We start from the raw sequence: 15,609 nt of genomic DNA, 5'->3' as shown, positions 1-15,609 counted from the left end.
GACTTCAACTTCAGTATATAGCCCTTGTTCCTTCTACCTGGAGAACAGAGGCATGTGGAAGCCCAGAGGATTGAATTCTTCTTTTTTTCTTCTTTCTTTCTTTCTTTCTTTTCTTTTTTTTTTTTTTTTTTTGATGAATAGTCTGCTTAGGAAATCCCATCTCTGTAATGTTTACCTGGTATCGTGTTGTAATGTCAGAATGAAGTGGCTGTTCTTCCCCTTAAGTCATCGTCCCGAATGAAGGTTCCCCAAAAGAAATCATCAACTTACATGGTGATTTCCTTTTACCTTTAAAAAAAATATTTCTTTTCATGGAAAGATAGTGGAACGTGTTGGTAAGATTCATTTCTAGGAAGGCAAAGGAGTAGTTCATCATCTAAAGACTCTCAGCCTAAAGCTGTTTTAGAAAACGTTCCTTAAGATGAGAAACCTTAGGTTTTCATTGCATTATTTTGGCTAGTTGAAAAATAAGACCAAGTGTGTTCTGACCTTCGTTTCTCTTACCTTTATTTTTACAATGGCCCACTTGCTGATACAAATGGTTATTTAATTTTTAAAAGCATTTAATTGAAGTCAAGTTATTTAGAACCTAATCAACTACACGTCTTTGTTGTTGCTGCTGTTTTGCAAGAGTGAAGAGCTTGGAGTCAGATGAATCTGGGATGAAGTACAGGTGTCATTTGTTAGTCATGTAATTTGTGACAAGCCACTTAATCTCTCTGAAGACTTCAGTTTCTTCATTTGTAAATTGGCATAATAATGCTGTCCCTACTAGGGAATATAGAATTATATAATAGGTCCTTTGTATATATTGGCTAATATTGCTCTCTTATGATTTGGCACTGTGGTGACACTGTGGGAGATTAAAAGAAGATGTGAATAAAAGGTGACTTCAGCTTCGAAGGGCTTTATGATTCATTTGGGAGAACAGGTAATATACAGTATCTGTACTGGCTTCAAAAGTGGCAGGTGTTTAGAAGAGAAAAGGATACATGATGTACTAGGAGGCAAAGGCTTGATTGAGAAGGCTGAGAAGACTTAGAGTAAGGGTTCTCAGCCCTGACTGGACATTAAAATTATCTAGAGACAATTCAATGAGAATTCCTGGGGGCGGGGACCAAGCATCAGTATTTTAAAGTTCCCTGGGGACTTTAACTTGAAGCTCAGGTTGAAAATCATTTAAAGAACTTTGTTATTTATTTATTTAAATTTTTTATGTATTTTCTGAGATGGAGTCTCGCTCTGTCACCCAAGCTGGAGTGCAGTGGTGCAATCTTGGCTCAATGCAACACCTGCCTCCCAGGTTCAAGCTACTCTCCCGCCTCAGCCTCCCTAGTAGCTGGGAACACAGGCGTGTGCTACCACAACTGGCTAATTTTTGTATTTTTAGTAGAGACAGGGTTTCACCATGTTAGCCAGGCTGGTCTTGAACTGCTGACCTCAAGTGATCCACCTGCCTTGGCCTCCCAAAGTACTTGGATTACAGGCGTGAGCCACCATGCCTGGCCTATATTTATTTTTATTTTGAAACGGAATCTCCCCCTGTCACCCAGGCTGGAGTGCAGTGACGTGATCTCGGCTCTCTGCAACCTCTGCCTCCTGGGTTCAAGTGATTCTCCTGACTTAGCATCCTGAGTAGCTGGGATTACAGGTGCCCGCCGCCATGCCTGGCTAATTTTTGTATTTTTAATAGAGACGGGGTTTCGCCATGTTGGTGAGGCTGGTCTCGAACTTCTGACCTCAGGTAATCTGCCCGGCTCGACCTCCCAAAGTACTGGGATTACAGGCTTGAGCCACTATGCTCGGCCCATTTAAAGAACTTTAAAGGTAGAAGTATTCCAAGTAGGGGGAAAAATATAAAGAAAGGTAACACTTCTTTTTTCTTGTGCGCTTTGAATTTCAGAAGGTGTAGTAAGCAAAGGCCACTTACTAACCCTGCAGATATATCCTAAGAAAATACAGTGGCTTCTGTCATCAATCTGATAAATCAGATGAGAGGAAGGGTGTATGTTTCATGTTGATTTTTCTTTTATTGGGGTTTTAAAAAACTCTGTAAATGTCAGGTCTGATGATGTGTGTATAAACATTTTCGAAGAAGATAAAATATTTTTGAATTTTGCATTTTTTAGTATGAAGGGGATCCATCATTTGAAGTTGGTTTTCTAGACGTGATGATAAACTTGTCCTAAGTCTGTTTGACACTCCTACCAAAATCCTTTGTTACCAGGGCTAGAAGGCGGCTGTGATTAGTAAATAACCCTGTGTGTAGACTCACTCATTGAATTTTGGCATTCTCTGTTGCCACAGCTGTGTGAATGGATTAACCAGAAACCCTCTGATGCCAGCTGCCTATTTAGGCAAACAAGTCTATAATCAGTACCTCTGTTAAAATGAAACTGTAAAATACTATTTTCTTTTTATTTATTTATTTATTTATTTAGAGACAGGGCCTTGCTCTGTTGCCCAGGCTGGAGTGCAGTGGTGAGATCTTGGCTCACTACAACCTCTGCCTCCCAGGCTCAAGTGATCCTCCTGCCTCAGCCTCCCAAGTAACTGGGACCACAGGCACACCATTGCACCTGGCTAATTTTTTTTTTTTTTTTTTTTGTAGAGACAGAGTTTCGCCATGTTGCCCAGGCTGGTCTTGAACTCCTGAGCTTCAGCGATCTGCCTGCCTTGGCCTCCCGAAGTGCTGGGATTACAGGCATGAGTCATTACACCTGGCCTGATTTCTGGTTGTTCAAAGTAGAAGCCAGGCACAATGGCTCATGACTGCATGTAATCCCAGCACTTTGGGAGGCAGAGGCAGGAGGATAGCTTGAAGCGAAGAGTTCGAGGCCAGCCTAGGCAACATAGTGAGACCTCATCTCTATAAAAAGTTTAAAAAAAGAAATTAGCCAGACATGGTGGCACACGCCTTTCGTCCCAGCTACTTGGGAGGCTGAGGCAGAAGGATCACCTGAACTCAGGAGTTCAAGGCTGCAGTGAGCCATGATTGAGCCACAGTACTCCAGCCTGGGCAACAGAGCAAGACCATGTCTCAGAAAAGAAAAGAGAAGAGAGGAGAAGAGAAAAGGAAAGAAGAGAGGAGAGGAGAGGAGAGGAGACTAGAGGAGAGGAGACAGGAGGTGGGGAGGGGAGAAGAGAGGAGAAGAGAAGAGTGGAGAGGGGAAGAGAAGAGAAGAGAAAACATACAGAAGAAGAGTAACATACAAGATAAGAGTTAGGAGACCCTGTCTCAGAGAAAAGGAGAGGAGGGGAGGGGAGGGAACAAGAAAAGAAAGAGTTAGGATCTATGCCCTAAGGAAGTAAGGAGGATTTGAGACATTGTATAAGTGGTTAATAACCTTAAGCTACATATTTTATGGAGGGAAAAATCCTATTTTTAAAAGTGAGAATAGGAAAGTTTTGAAGTAAAATGGAATGAATTAGCTGGACCATAACGGCTCTGACTGAAGAAAAGGATGTAAAAAGCCACATCCTGGATATGTACCAAACACCATGGTTACATGGCATGTTTGTATATGTAACATTTATTGAAAAAAAAAGTCTCATAGCTTAGAAGGCATTCATTTTTTTTATGTGTATAGACTTCTGTGCAATAAAGCAACCTTTTTTCTTTTACAGCTCAGGATGACTTAAATGTTTAATTGCCTGATAAATATGGTCCTCTTTTATTCCTCTGATTCTATTGTTCTTTTGTACTTCATCTTTCAAGGAGTTGGGCTATTATTAGGTTTCATTGGTTGCACTGGAAGGGGCATGATGGAAAATGAAGATCTCAAGATAGTTTTCATGCAAATTCACAATGGAAGATAAAACAAAAGAGTGGCAGGCATTCTGCACACAGAGCAGACATTTCTTTGTTGTCATTGTGCAGTAGAGGAATCAACTCAGCCTTGGTGAAACTAGAGTGATGCCCATGGTGGCATGTCAGCATCTCCCTCTCAGTGGCATCAGTGGAAGATTGTTGTTGGTGGAAGCAGGGAAGTGTTTAGTCCATAAAGTATAGAACTTTGATATCACAGAAGCTAGAAGAACTTTACTGCCTTCAGCTTCGTTTAAAGATAGTGGAGAGCTTATTCATTCATTTGAGAAATATGTATTGGGTCTCTGTGTCAGAAACTGCTGGCACAGAAGTGAGATTGAAGATACAACAGTGAATACAATAGAGGGCCTATCCTCATAGAGTTTGCCTTTCAGAATGAGGGACAGACACAGACAAATAGTAAATGTTGATTGTATCAGAGAGTATTGAGGGCTTTGAAGAATGAAATCGTGACCCAGAAGAGATGCTTTTAGATTGGGTCATCTGTGAAGGCCTCTATCTGGAAAGGAAACACTTGGGCAGAGTTCTGAATGAACTTGACAAATATCTGAAGGAAAAATATTCCAGTCAGAAGGAACAGTAAGTGCAAAGTCCCCAAGACTTCAATATGTGACATGCTTCAGAAACAGCAAGGAAGCAGAATGAGGCCTGAACAGAGTGGGCAGTAGGAAATGCAGTCATAGAGAAAGCAGGACTGGGTCACAGGCCTCAGACACTGTAGAACATTGGCTTCTACTCTAAGACAGGAAGCTGCTGTGAACATTAAGATTAGGTGTGGAACCATCTGACTTTTTATGAGGATCACTCTGGCTGCGGTGTGGAAAATAGACTGGACGAGGGAGGGCAGTTAGGAAGATGTCACGGTAACTCAGGAAAGTAATGGCAGTGCTTTGGACTAGGGTGGTGGCAGGAGAGGTGAGAAGTGTTTGGATTCTGGATGTATTTCAGAAGCAAAGTGGATAGGATTTTCTGATGGATGATATGTAGAGTGTAAGAGAAAGAGAAGAAACAACATTGACTTTAATGTTTTCCACCTGGGCAACTGGTGGACTGGAATTGCCACTTGCAGAGGTGTGGAGGTATGGAAGGTATGGGAAGAGCAGATTGCCAGGAAGGTTAAGAGTTAGTTTTGAACTCATTGTGTTTGAGAGGTCTGTTAAAGTACCAAGTAGTGATGTTGAGGTGTAATTGGAAAGGTCAACCTGGAATTTATGGCAGAAGTTGAGGCTGCAGATATAAACTTGTAATTAAAAAATGTATATTCAAAGCCATGGGAGTGGATGAGATCATTTGAGATTAAATGCAGATTGAGAAGAGATTTAGAATTGAACTCCGGGGCACTGCATAGTAGGAGGAAAACCTAGTAAAAGTGGTATCTGTAAGGTAGAGTAACCAATGATCACAATTTGCCAGGGACTGAGAGTTTTCTCAGTACATGAGACTTTCAGAGACTGGGACACCCTGAGACAATTGGTTGCCTAGTGTCTGATTGCTGTAGGACCCCAGCAGTATGTGTTGAATGAATGAAAGGAGGTGTATCAGTCAGGTTCAATTAGAGCTACAGAACCTGTAGGAAATCCATATGGATGTGTATGAAGGTATTGGCTTAGCCTACTAAGCTCAAAAGTCCACAGGGGAGATAGTCAGGAAGGACATATTCCAAACAGACTGAGCCCCCTTGGGCACAAGCTGAAGCCTGCAGTCTGAACTGCCAGAGCTTCTACCTTCTTAGAAAAGGCTTCCAACTGGCTAAGTCAGGCCCACCCAGGGTAATTTCTCCTTTGATTAACTTAAAGTCACCTGTTTAGGGACTTTAATTACATTGGCAATATTCTCTTCACAGAAGCACCTAAATGACTGATTGTGTAAATGGAAAAAGGTGTGTGTATGCTACAAAATGGCTGCAGTCTCCCTTCTGTCCTCCAGCTCTTACAGGAGAACTCTCTTGTAGCTTACCCTGTCTGAAAACATACTGGAAAGGGAATTCAAGGAAATGTCATTCAGCCTAGCCAAGTTGACACATCATGAAACCATCACAAAAGGTAAAGCCTGGTTTAGGAACATTTGCATTTGCAGTCTTAAGTATTTTTGTCTTATTTTTCAAAGGGGGTTGGGCACGGTGGCTCACGCCTGTAATCCCAATACTTTGGGAGGCCAAGGTGAATGGATTGCTTGAGGCCAGGAGTTTGAGACCAGCCTGGCCAATGTGGTGGAATCCTGTCTCCACTAAAATTACACTAATTAGCCAGACATGGTGGTGCATGCCTGTAATCCCAGTTATTCAGGAGGCTGAGGCACAAGAATTTCTTGAACCCAGGAGGCAGAGCTTGTGGTGAGCCATGATCCCGCCATGGCACTCCAGCAACAGAGTGAGACTCTGTCACACACACACACACACAAAAACAGTTGTTTTGGTTTTTAATTTTTGATTTTCTCTTATGTTATTACATATAACAAATGATATATATAGTGTGAAAAATCATGATGTAAAGGTGACCTTCTTGAATTACTTTGATCTTCATTTAACGTAGTCTTTGGTCTCCACTGACTAGGAGACCACATACAGCACAACAGCAGAGAAAACAAAACAGTTCATTTTCATGTTTGGCTTTTAAGCTTCCAGGGACCCAAGTCTTGCCTTGAACTGATCTTAGGAAATTCCTCATTCCCTACCCCACCCTGTTTCCAAACTTCATCCCTAGTGAAACGCAGTGCCACTGTAACTCTCTCCAATCTTTGTTTCCTTCTTTGGCTTACCACTAGATGTATGTATATATGTTTGTGTGCGTGTGTGTGTGTGTGTTGATTGCCTCATAGTAAAGCCTACTCTTGAGATTAAGACTCCTGATAGTTTAGAGAACAGAAATCTTTTTTGGTTCCTGGTTATTATTTGAATTTGCAAGAGGAACAACTGCTAGGAGGCCTAGTTAACAGTAGTTAGGGTCTGTACCCACTTGCCAAGGGCAAGACTAGTTTACATGACATTTAAAATGACCAATTTCCTCCCACTTTAGTTTCAGTGTAGAAGGAGTAGGGGAGACAAATTATTAAATGTCAACTTGGGTGTAATGCTAGAACCATACTTAATAATGCTGTCATTACTGTTTGTGCTTACCAGCTCTTGAGTACTGGAATAGATTGAGACCTCAAGAGTTTATGACTTTACCATCAACTGGGTATGTTGCCTTGGCACATTGCCACACAGTGCTCAATGATGATATATGTTCTTTTATCAAATTCCCCCCCCCCCAGATAATGGCATTATTTATGTGTGAGAAAGTTGCACATTTCACCACCTCACGGTTTATTAGAGTGCAGTTCCATGAGAACAGCTGTCTGTGCTCCTCTGTATCCCCAGTGGCCACCTCAGGGGCTCGGTATGCCCCACCCAGTAGATGCTCCGCACATCATTGCAGAGTGAGGAAATCAGCCATCCTTTTCTCCCTGGATAGTCTCTCCTGTAGATAACAGGGGCCGTTATCAACCAGGTTTTTCATCATTTGTGGCTTTGAATTTCAGGGACATGCCAAGTTTGAGGGTTTTTTTTTTTGTTTTTTGTTTTTTTTTTTTTTCTAGAGACAGGGTCTCCCTCTGTCACCCAGCCTGGAGTGCAGTGGTGTGATCATAGCTCACTGCAGCCTCAAACTCCTGGGCTCACGTGTTTCTCCCACCTCAGCCTTTGGAGTAGCCAGGAGTATAGGTGGTGCATCACCCCGTCCATCTAACTTCAAAAAAAATTTTTTTTTTGTAAAGACAGAGTCTTGCTTTTTTGCCCAGGCTGGTCTCAAACTCCTGGCTCAAGCAATCCTCTTGTGTTGGCCTCCCAGAGTGCTAGGACTACAGGCGTGAGCCACCATGCCTGTCCAACATGACAAGTATTATTCTCTGACAGGAAGTGAAATTTTTTCTCACTGATGATTGCACATAAATGTCATATCTCCATGACGCTTCTACTCACTAGTTTTACAGCTCATGTCATCTTGCTTCAAACTATGCTTCAGTATAATTTTGAAGTGTATATTTCCATTGCCTCTCCTTGAGTAATTGATATTCTTCACAATAAGTTTACATTTATTATCACTTTTATTTACTTACTATTAGTACTCTGAGCAGCCAATGTTATAAGAAGCCCAGAGTGGAATGTGTGGGTCATGGTAAATATATTATTTGACTCACTTCCAAACACACTTACTATTGCCTGGTGTTTTGATTATTTCAAAATATACAGATTTCTTGAAAGGCCTGCAAAAGAAAACAATCAAAATTACAGTGGTTAAGAACATGAGCCTGCCTCGGTTTGAATTCCAGATGGGCCAGTCCCTAGCTGTGTAATCATGGGAAAATTATTCAATCTCTAGCCTCACTTTCCTCACCTGTAAAATGAGGATACAGGCTGAGCATCCCTAATCTGAAAATGCAAAATTCAAAATGCTCCAAAATCTGAAACTTTGTGTGTGCCTCCATGACGCCATAAATGGAAAATTCCACACCTGACCTCACGTGACGGGACACAGTCAAAATACAGTCAAAACATTGTTTCATACACACAATACTTTCTTTTATTCATATAAGTTTAAGTGGTACAAGTGCAGTTTTGCTACATGAATATACTGCAAGAGGTAAAGTCTGGGCTTTTAGTGTCTCCATCAACCAAACAGCGTCCATTGTATTCATTAAGTAATCTATCATCCCTTACCCCCTCCCACCTTCCCACTTCTCCAAGCCTTTCATGTCTAGCATTCTGTGTCCATGTGTATACATTATTTAGCTCCCACTTCTAAATGAAAACATGTTATATCTGTCTTTCTGTTTCTGAGTTTTTTCACTTAAGATAATGCCTCCAGTTCCATCCATGTTGCTGCAAGAGACGTGATTTCATTCTTTGTTATGACTGAATAGAATTCTTCAGGCACAAAATTATTAAAGATATTGTATAAAATTACCTTCAGGCTGTGTGTATAAGGTGTCTATGAAACATAAATGAATTTAATGTTTAGAGTTGGGTTCTATCCCCTAGATATCTCATTGTGTATATGTAAATATGACATGATATGAAAAATTCAAAATTCTAAAACACCAGTTGAACTCAACTTGCAGTAAGAATGCAGACCTCACAGGGTTATAGTGAGAGTTGTATGAGACAATCCTAGGCCAATTTCTTTGCACATCATAATGCTCAATAATTATTACTTAAATGGGCATAAACTTTATAGTAATGAGGTTGGGATTGGAAAAAAATGCAGTTTCATTATTTCCTATAGAAGTCATTCAATCCTGACTCTAAACTCTGTATTCCATGTGGTGGTTGGGTCGGGTGGGAGAGTCCTCTTTATCCTGTGGGATTGTTCCTGTGGAGGTGTCTGTGGCAGATTGGCAGATGCATTTGTCTTATGCATAGATGGTGTCTGTCGTTTCCTCTGGCAGAGTTCACCAGTGTCCTAATGCAAACTCAGTTTCATCTGGCTCCTGCACAGGCTGATCTCTGGCTCCTTTAGCCCCTCCTGGTCCCTGTTGTTTCATTTTGAGAGGCACTCTTGTGAGGACTATAGTTGTCTCTTCAGCTGACCTTCAGGTCCCCAGTCAGAGCCAAGGGAACTGACTTTGTCCCTTCTCATAGCACCTGGAAACCCTAGGAAATGAGGGGAATGCTTTGCTCTCAGCTACTGAGGTTGTCCTGTCACCTTCTTTTCTGCCCTCCTTTGCCATGGCATAGGATACTATAAGTAAGCAATCTCATTACTCAGTATATACCCAGAAGAATGTAAATCATTCTACCATAAAGACACATGCACCTGAATGTTCATTGCAACACTATTCACAATAGCAAAGTCATGGAATCAACCTACATGCCCATCAATGACAGATTGGATACAGAAAATGTGGTACATATACACCTTGGAATACTATGCAGCCATAAAAATAAGGAGATCATGTCTTTTGTGGGAACATGGATGGAGCTGGAGGCTATTATCCTTAGCAAACTAATGCAGAAATAGAAAACCAAATAACTGCATGTTCTCACTTACAACTGAGAGCTAAATGATGAGCACTTACCAAAACAAAGAAGAGAACAACAGACACTGGGGTCTACTTGAGGGTGAAGAAGGGTGCAAAGAGGGAGAGGAGCAGAAAAGATAATTATCTGGTCCTGGGCTTAATACCTGGCTGATAAAATAATTGTACAACAAACCCCCGTGACATGAGTTTAGCTATGTAACAAACCTTCACATGTACCCCCAAACCTAAAAGTTAAAAAAAAAAAATCCCAGACAGCAAATAGGGCATATTTTGCCTAATTTGTGGCTTCATCCTCACTCCCTAACTTACGTCACTCATGTCTCCTCCATCATCAGGGACAGCAAGAGTGGGGAGGGGATGGGGCATGCCACATCTCCATTCCCTGATCTGATTTCCTCTTGCCTCTTCAGCAGCACTTTGTCTCTCCTCTCCAACTTGAAGCCCTTATTGGTATATGGTTTCAAAGGGATGAAAAACCGGTTTCGTTAGTGCTTCCCTTGGATCTGCCCTTGTCTCCCATCAAGGCAGCGCAAGTAAAGAATCCAAGATGTTTGTTTTGTTGGTCCACTGGAGGGTAGAGATAGAGAAAAACAGTAACTTCCCTGCCCCCCAGCCCCAGCTTGGGCTGATGACTCCAAAGACTCAGCCATAAATGAACACTTCATAGAACTATTATTATTGTGACACAGATCTACTTGATCTAAGTGATTCTTTTACTTTCTTAGGGCGGTCATTCCTAAGTCTTTGGATTTCACAGAAAAGAAAATATATTTTAATTGAGGACTGACAAAGGTTGCCAACTTTTAATTTTATCAACTATAAGAACTATTTTTATAACTACCATCAATTTCTATTATTTCTTTTATTCCCCCTCTCTCCAACTGTGGAAGGTAAAATTGAAGAGCAAAGAACACTTCTTTCAAAGTGAGTAAATTTAGCCATATGAAAACTCAGCAGATTGCCCTGAGTTTGCCTGCATAGCTGCAGTCCAGTGGAAATTTCTTCCAGACCAGCACCAGTCAACCCAGTGACATTTAGAAATCACTGCCCTGGATTGTTTCAGCCACCAAAACACTTGGTATTCACTGTCGGCTGTGATTATATATGACGTGCTTTCGAGAACCAATGTATAGCATAACTCAGGCCAAAAGAAACACTGTGCCTAAATCCTCAGCCAAGGAGTGTTGAGTTTGCCTGGATTTCTGGAAAATTGTCTCCATTCCCTACTTCACTGTATTTGGGTAAACAAAACATGGCCTTGGAGAGCTTTTGCGGGAGAAATTATAAAAATTCAGCGAAGCTTTGTGATCTCATTTTGGATCTCCTCAGGATTCCTCATCAAGTTGCAATTAAGGAGAGAAAAATTCCGCCTTGGGGTGTGATTTTAATTATTCACCGTGTTATGACTTGACTTTCTGTGCTGCATTTTTTTCCATATCACTACTTCTGTGTTTGACAGCTCCTCCAAAGAGTCGCTCTGTTTTATGCCAGGAGCGAAGTACTTACTAAGTCAAAGGAAGGCAAGGCAAACATCTACTATTGCCTTTGTGCTTTTACCAGAAAACCTGGTGAGAACCTCCTTTTCCTTTTCCCTGCCCCTCCAGCCTCAGTTTTATGACCCTGTGGAGCCGGTGGACTTTGAAGGACTTCTGATGACACACCTGAACAGCCTGGATGTGCAGCTTGCCCAGGATCTTGGGGACTTCACTGATGACGACTTGGACGTGGTGTTCACGCCAAAGGAATGTAGGACTTTGCAGCCCTCTTTGCCGGAGGAAGGGTAAATAGTTTTCTAAAATGTAGATGTGATTGGGATTGTCATGATTGTTTTCAATAAGCGGGTGGGGGAGATGCCCTCGATCTGAACTTAAAAAATAAATAAAATTACTCACTCCATTCAAATGTGTGGGACAACTATATGATATCATCACCTAAGTATAGGTAATATAGGTAGTTTTGAAATTAGTTTGGCCAGAGCTTTTGAAAAGCTATGTGGAGACTAAGCCAGTGCAAGGGATGCAGGGGAACCAAATGAAATTCTCAAGAGGAGGTTAAAAGTGCAGGCTCTGGAGCCAGACCACCTGGCTGCCAGCTCAGTGACCTTGGCTGAGTCACATGACCTCCCAAATCCTCGGTTTCTCCATTTGTAAAAATGTCAAGACTTTTAATAATAACTACTGAAATGCTTCCATCCAGAAGCATTTTAATTGCTTACAGTTATGAGACTGGATCAAGTTAGAAACATAAGGTAAACCCACATTTATTGAGCATCTACTGTGTTCTGGATACTGAGATGAAAAGATGAATAAGTCAAAGTCCCTCTGAAGAAAGTGTCATGCAGCGCTAAAACAGTGGGGAGAGCTCTGTAGAATAAATATGTGAATAACTAATTAGGGCTTGAGTTTCTATAGTTGGTATTCTATATGTTTATAGGCATGGGCATTAGCTTTTGGTATCAAACTCACTGTGGAGTTGTAGCTAAATGAAACTCCTGTTGCTTCCAAAATGTAAAAAAGTAATGTCTCTTTGGAGGTTTAGGATAAAATTTTGTTTACATTTATTTTAAAAGCCAAATTAAGATTCATATCTTCCTGGACAGCTTCTACCTTCTCATCTTCCCCAGAAGGTCCCAGAAAGAAGATCCTGACACACAGCCCCTGCCCTCTTTACTCTGAGATATTCTAGTTCTATTTTGGATTTTATTTCATCACAGTATAAGGAGGTTGCATGATAATGGGGTGACATTATTGTGAACTGTTGCTGTCTTCTTCAGACAGTTCTCACTCACATAGGAGAACTGACCATATGTGTAGCTCTGATGTTTTAAAAATACACACTTTCCATGAAACAAAAACATTGTCATTTTTGGGAAACATACTCCCCCATTTTCAGTCCATTTATTCAGGTATGACTTTAATATAAGTTAACACCTACTATTTTCATCTTTAGTGAAGAATCACTTTATTTATTCATTTATGTAAAATTTATGGATATTTCCAAATATGGTCAGAATCTTGGAAAAAACTGTTTAAAATGCTTACAGTAGCCAGTCACCCCTGCTTGTTCCTGTGGTCCCAGCTACTCGGGAGGCTGAGGCAAGAGGATCACTTGAGCCCAGGAATTTGAGTTCCGCTTGGGCAAAATAGTGAGACCCTATTTCTTAAAAAACAAAAACAAAAAACAGTACAATGAATTTAGAGGAAGGAGGAGTGGGTTTTTTTTTTTTTTTTTAATTTGATAAGGAAGATAATTTTTTTACTTAGCATCAGTTTTTTAGTATACTATTGCCTTGTCAAAAGAATTTATAGGTAACACACCTGTCTGATAGCTTTAAGACAACCTCTACTATTTCAGTTGTTGCCAAAAAGTCTTCTGTATAATTAAGGCAGGGGAAGGTATCATCATGACACCACAGTAAACAATAGCTGACTCCTGTTGAACACCCTGTGCCTAGCCCAGAACTTTATGTTGAGGTGTGATGGCGTGATAGTGAAAAACATGAACGCTACAGGTGAGCTGCCTGGATTCAGGTCCCTGCCCCACCACTTGCTGCGTGACTCAGAACAAGATCCTTACCATCTCATTTTTCTGCAAAGTGAGAATAATAGTAGTGCCTACCCTATGGTGCTGACTGAGAATTAACTGAATTAATACATATACAATGATTGCCTCAGTGCATAATGTATAGTAAATTCTACCTAAGTGTAAACTATTAATATCATATATGCATCTTATTATGTGCCAGGCAGTCTTCTAAGCACTTTGCACACTTAACTGATTTAATCTTCATCAAAGCTGTCTACTAAAAGGGGCACTCTTACTACTCTAACGGCTTTAAGGTGAGGAAACTGAGGCACAGAAGGGTTGAGTGACTGGCTCGTGGTCACATAGCTATAAGGGATGAAACTGGGATTTGGGCAGTTAAGGCCCAGAGACTACATGTGTAACCTTTACAGTATTTCATCTAATACTAACAGCATGTCTCTTTTCTTACCTCCTTATTGCGAATGAGAAAATTAAGGCTTGTCACATTTGAGCCTTATTATTAAGCCTTATTATTAAGCATTTATTTCTGGTACTAATGCATTAGCAACAGTAGCAAAAAGCTTTGCTACAATTGTTATTTCTGATTTCAAGACTCTGAAGCACTTGAAGAGTATTGCTCATGGTGCATTCCTTAAGCAGACGTGACGGGAACCAACTGAATTAATGATCACCAACCAAAGCCAGTGTTTGCAAATTCGTCAAAGCATAAGACAACTGTTCTTTTTCCTGGTTTTCAAAAAGGAGAACATGCGTGTCCTAACAAGGTTACACATGCATAAAAAATATGTCCAAATTACCCTGTCAGAGATAGGTATTTATACTTGTTTTCCTTGTTTTGTATTTGATTACAGCTAGTTCTACCTGTCTTGTGTCAGAATGCCTTCAGGGATAGTTATAATTTAGCATGATTCTCTATAATAAAGAAAACCCACAAAGCAAAAAATGCCAACATGTTTGTCTCATCAAAGTAAAAATGTTTATTGCCTCAGGAATACTTCAGACATTTGGAATGACTGGGCAAGAACATCCTAAGCATTCTCACTGATAAGGATTTAAATTCATATCATGTTCCTTGCTTATGATAATGGATTGTTTTGTTTTTACCCAGTAATAACATGTGTTTATTTCATTTTCTACCTCATTAGGGTTGAACTGGACCCTCATGTCAGGGACTGTGTTCAAACCTACATCCGGGAGTGGCTAATCGTGAACCGAAAGTAAGTTACTTTTTTTCCACTTTTTATATATAAATATTAATTTATATTGTTAGTTTTTAAATATTTCTTAATGCTTTGAACAGTTCTAGGTTTACAGAAAAATTGCATGGAAAATAGAGTTCTCATGTACTCCCTCCTTATCCCCACCCTGTATCACACACACAGTTCCCCCTATTATGAACATCTTACTTTAGTGCGGTACATTTGTTACAGTAGCTAAGCCAATATGGATATGTTGTTATTAACTAAAGTCCGTAGTTTACATTAGTGTTTACTTTTTGTGTTGTATATTCTATGGGTTTTGATGTATCTGCCTTTACAGTATCATATAGAATCGGTTCACTGCCCTAAAAATCCTCTGTGTTCCACCTGTTCATCCTCCCTCCCTGGCAACCCCTTTTCCTTTTTTACTGTCTCCGTAATTTCACCTTGTTCCTCAACGTCTTTTTGTGGCTTCATAGCTCATTTTTTTTTTATTGCTGAATATCTTTCATCACATGGCTGTACCATTGTTTATTTATCCATTCACTTAGTGAGAAAGAAAGTTCTATTTTAAACATAAAGAATAGACTGCAGGCTTGCCCAACCCCTAGCCCATGGGAAGCATGGAGCCCAGGATGGCTTTGAATGTGGTCCAACACAAATTCATAAACTTTCTTAAAACATTGGAGATTTTTTTTTTTGCGATGTTTTTTTAGATCATTAGCTATGGTTAGTGTTAGTGTATTTTATATTTGGCCTAAGATAATTCTTCTTCCAGTGTGGCCCAGGGAAGCCAAAAGATTGGGCACCTGGAATAGAGCCTTTTTGTTTTCTTCTAATTCTGATGAAGTCCTAGGGGGAAAAAATTAAATGAATTGAAACCTGGCCTCCGATTCAGAGGTGGTATTCAAGTTTATGACCAAGAAATAAATTACTTTCTGGCCTTCCAGTAAGGGATCTTTCTCTCCTGGATTAATCAAACCTTCTGTGACATTGTTCTGAGCTTTTTCTCTCCAT

The 15,609-nt window shown here is 40.4% G+C and overlaps 1 protein-coding gene across 11 annotated transcripts in view; it reads left to right on the top strand.

Moving 5' to 3' along the window:
- Window positions 1-15,609, top strand: part of DOCK8 (dedicator of cytokinesis 8) — a 238,793-nt gene that overhangs the window by 54,210 nt on the left and 168,974 nt on the right. For 10 of the 11 annotated variants that reach the window (XR_012424766.1, XM_045373157.2, XM_005581858.4 and 7 more), the window contains 2 exons: window positions 11,452-11,627; window positions 14,539-14,610. Coding sequence is in view for 10 of the 11 variants with exons in the window: in XM_005581858.4 (XP_005581915.3) it covers window positions 11,452-11,627; window positions 14,539-14,610 (248 nt within the window). In the remaining variant the exon portion in view is untranslated. Of the gene's footprint in view, window positions 1-5,707; window positions 5,872-11,451; window positions 11,628-14,538; window positions 14,611-15,609 lie in introns of those variants that run through there. The other variant, XM_074017599.1, reaches the window with a different exon arrangement.

Source organism: Macaca fascicularis, chromosome 15 (genome assembly GCF_037993035.2).
Source record: "Macaca fascicularis isolate 582-1 chromosome 15, T2T-MFA8v1.1".
Classification (NCBI taxonomy): domain Eukaryota; kingdom Metazoa; phylum Chordata; class Mammalia; order Primates; family Cercopithecidae; genus Macaca; species Macaca fascicularis.
This window is presented reverse-complemented; position numbering and strand designations above follow the sequence as displayed.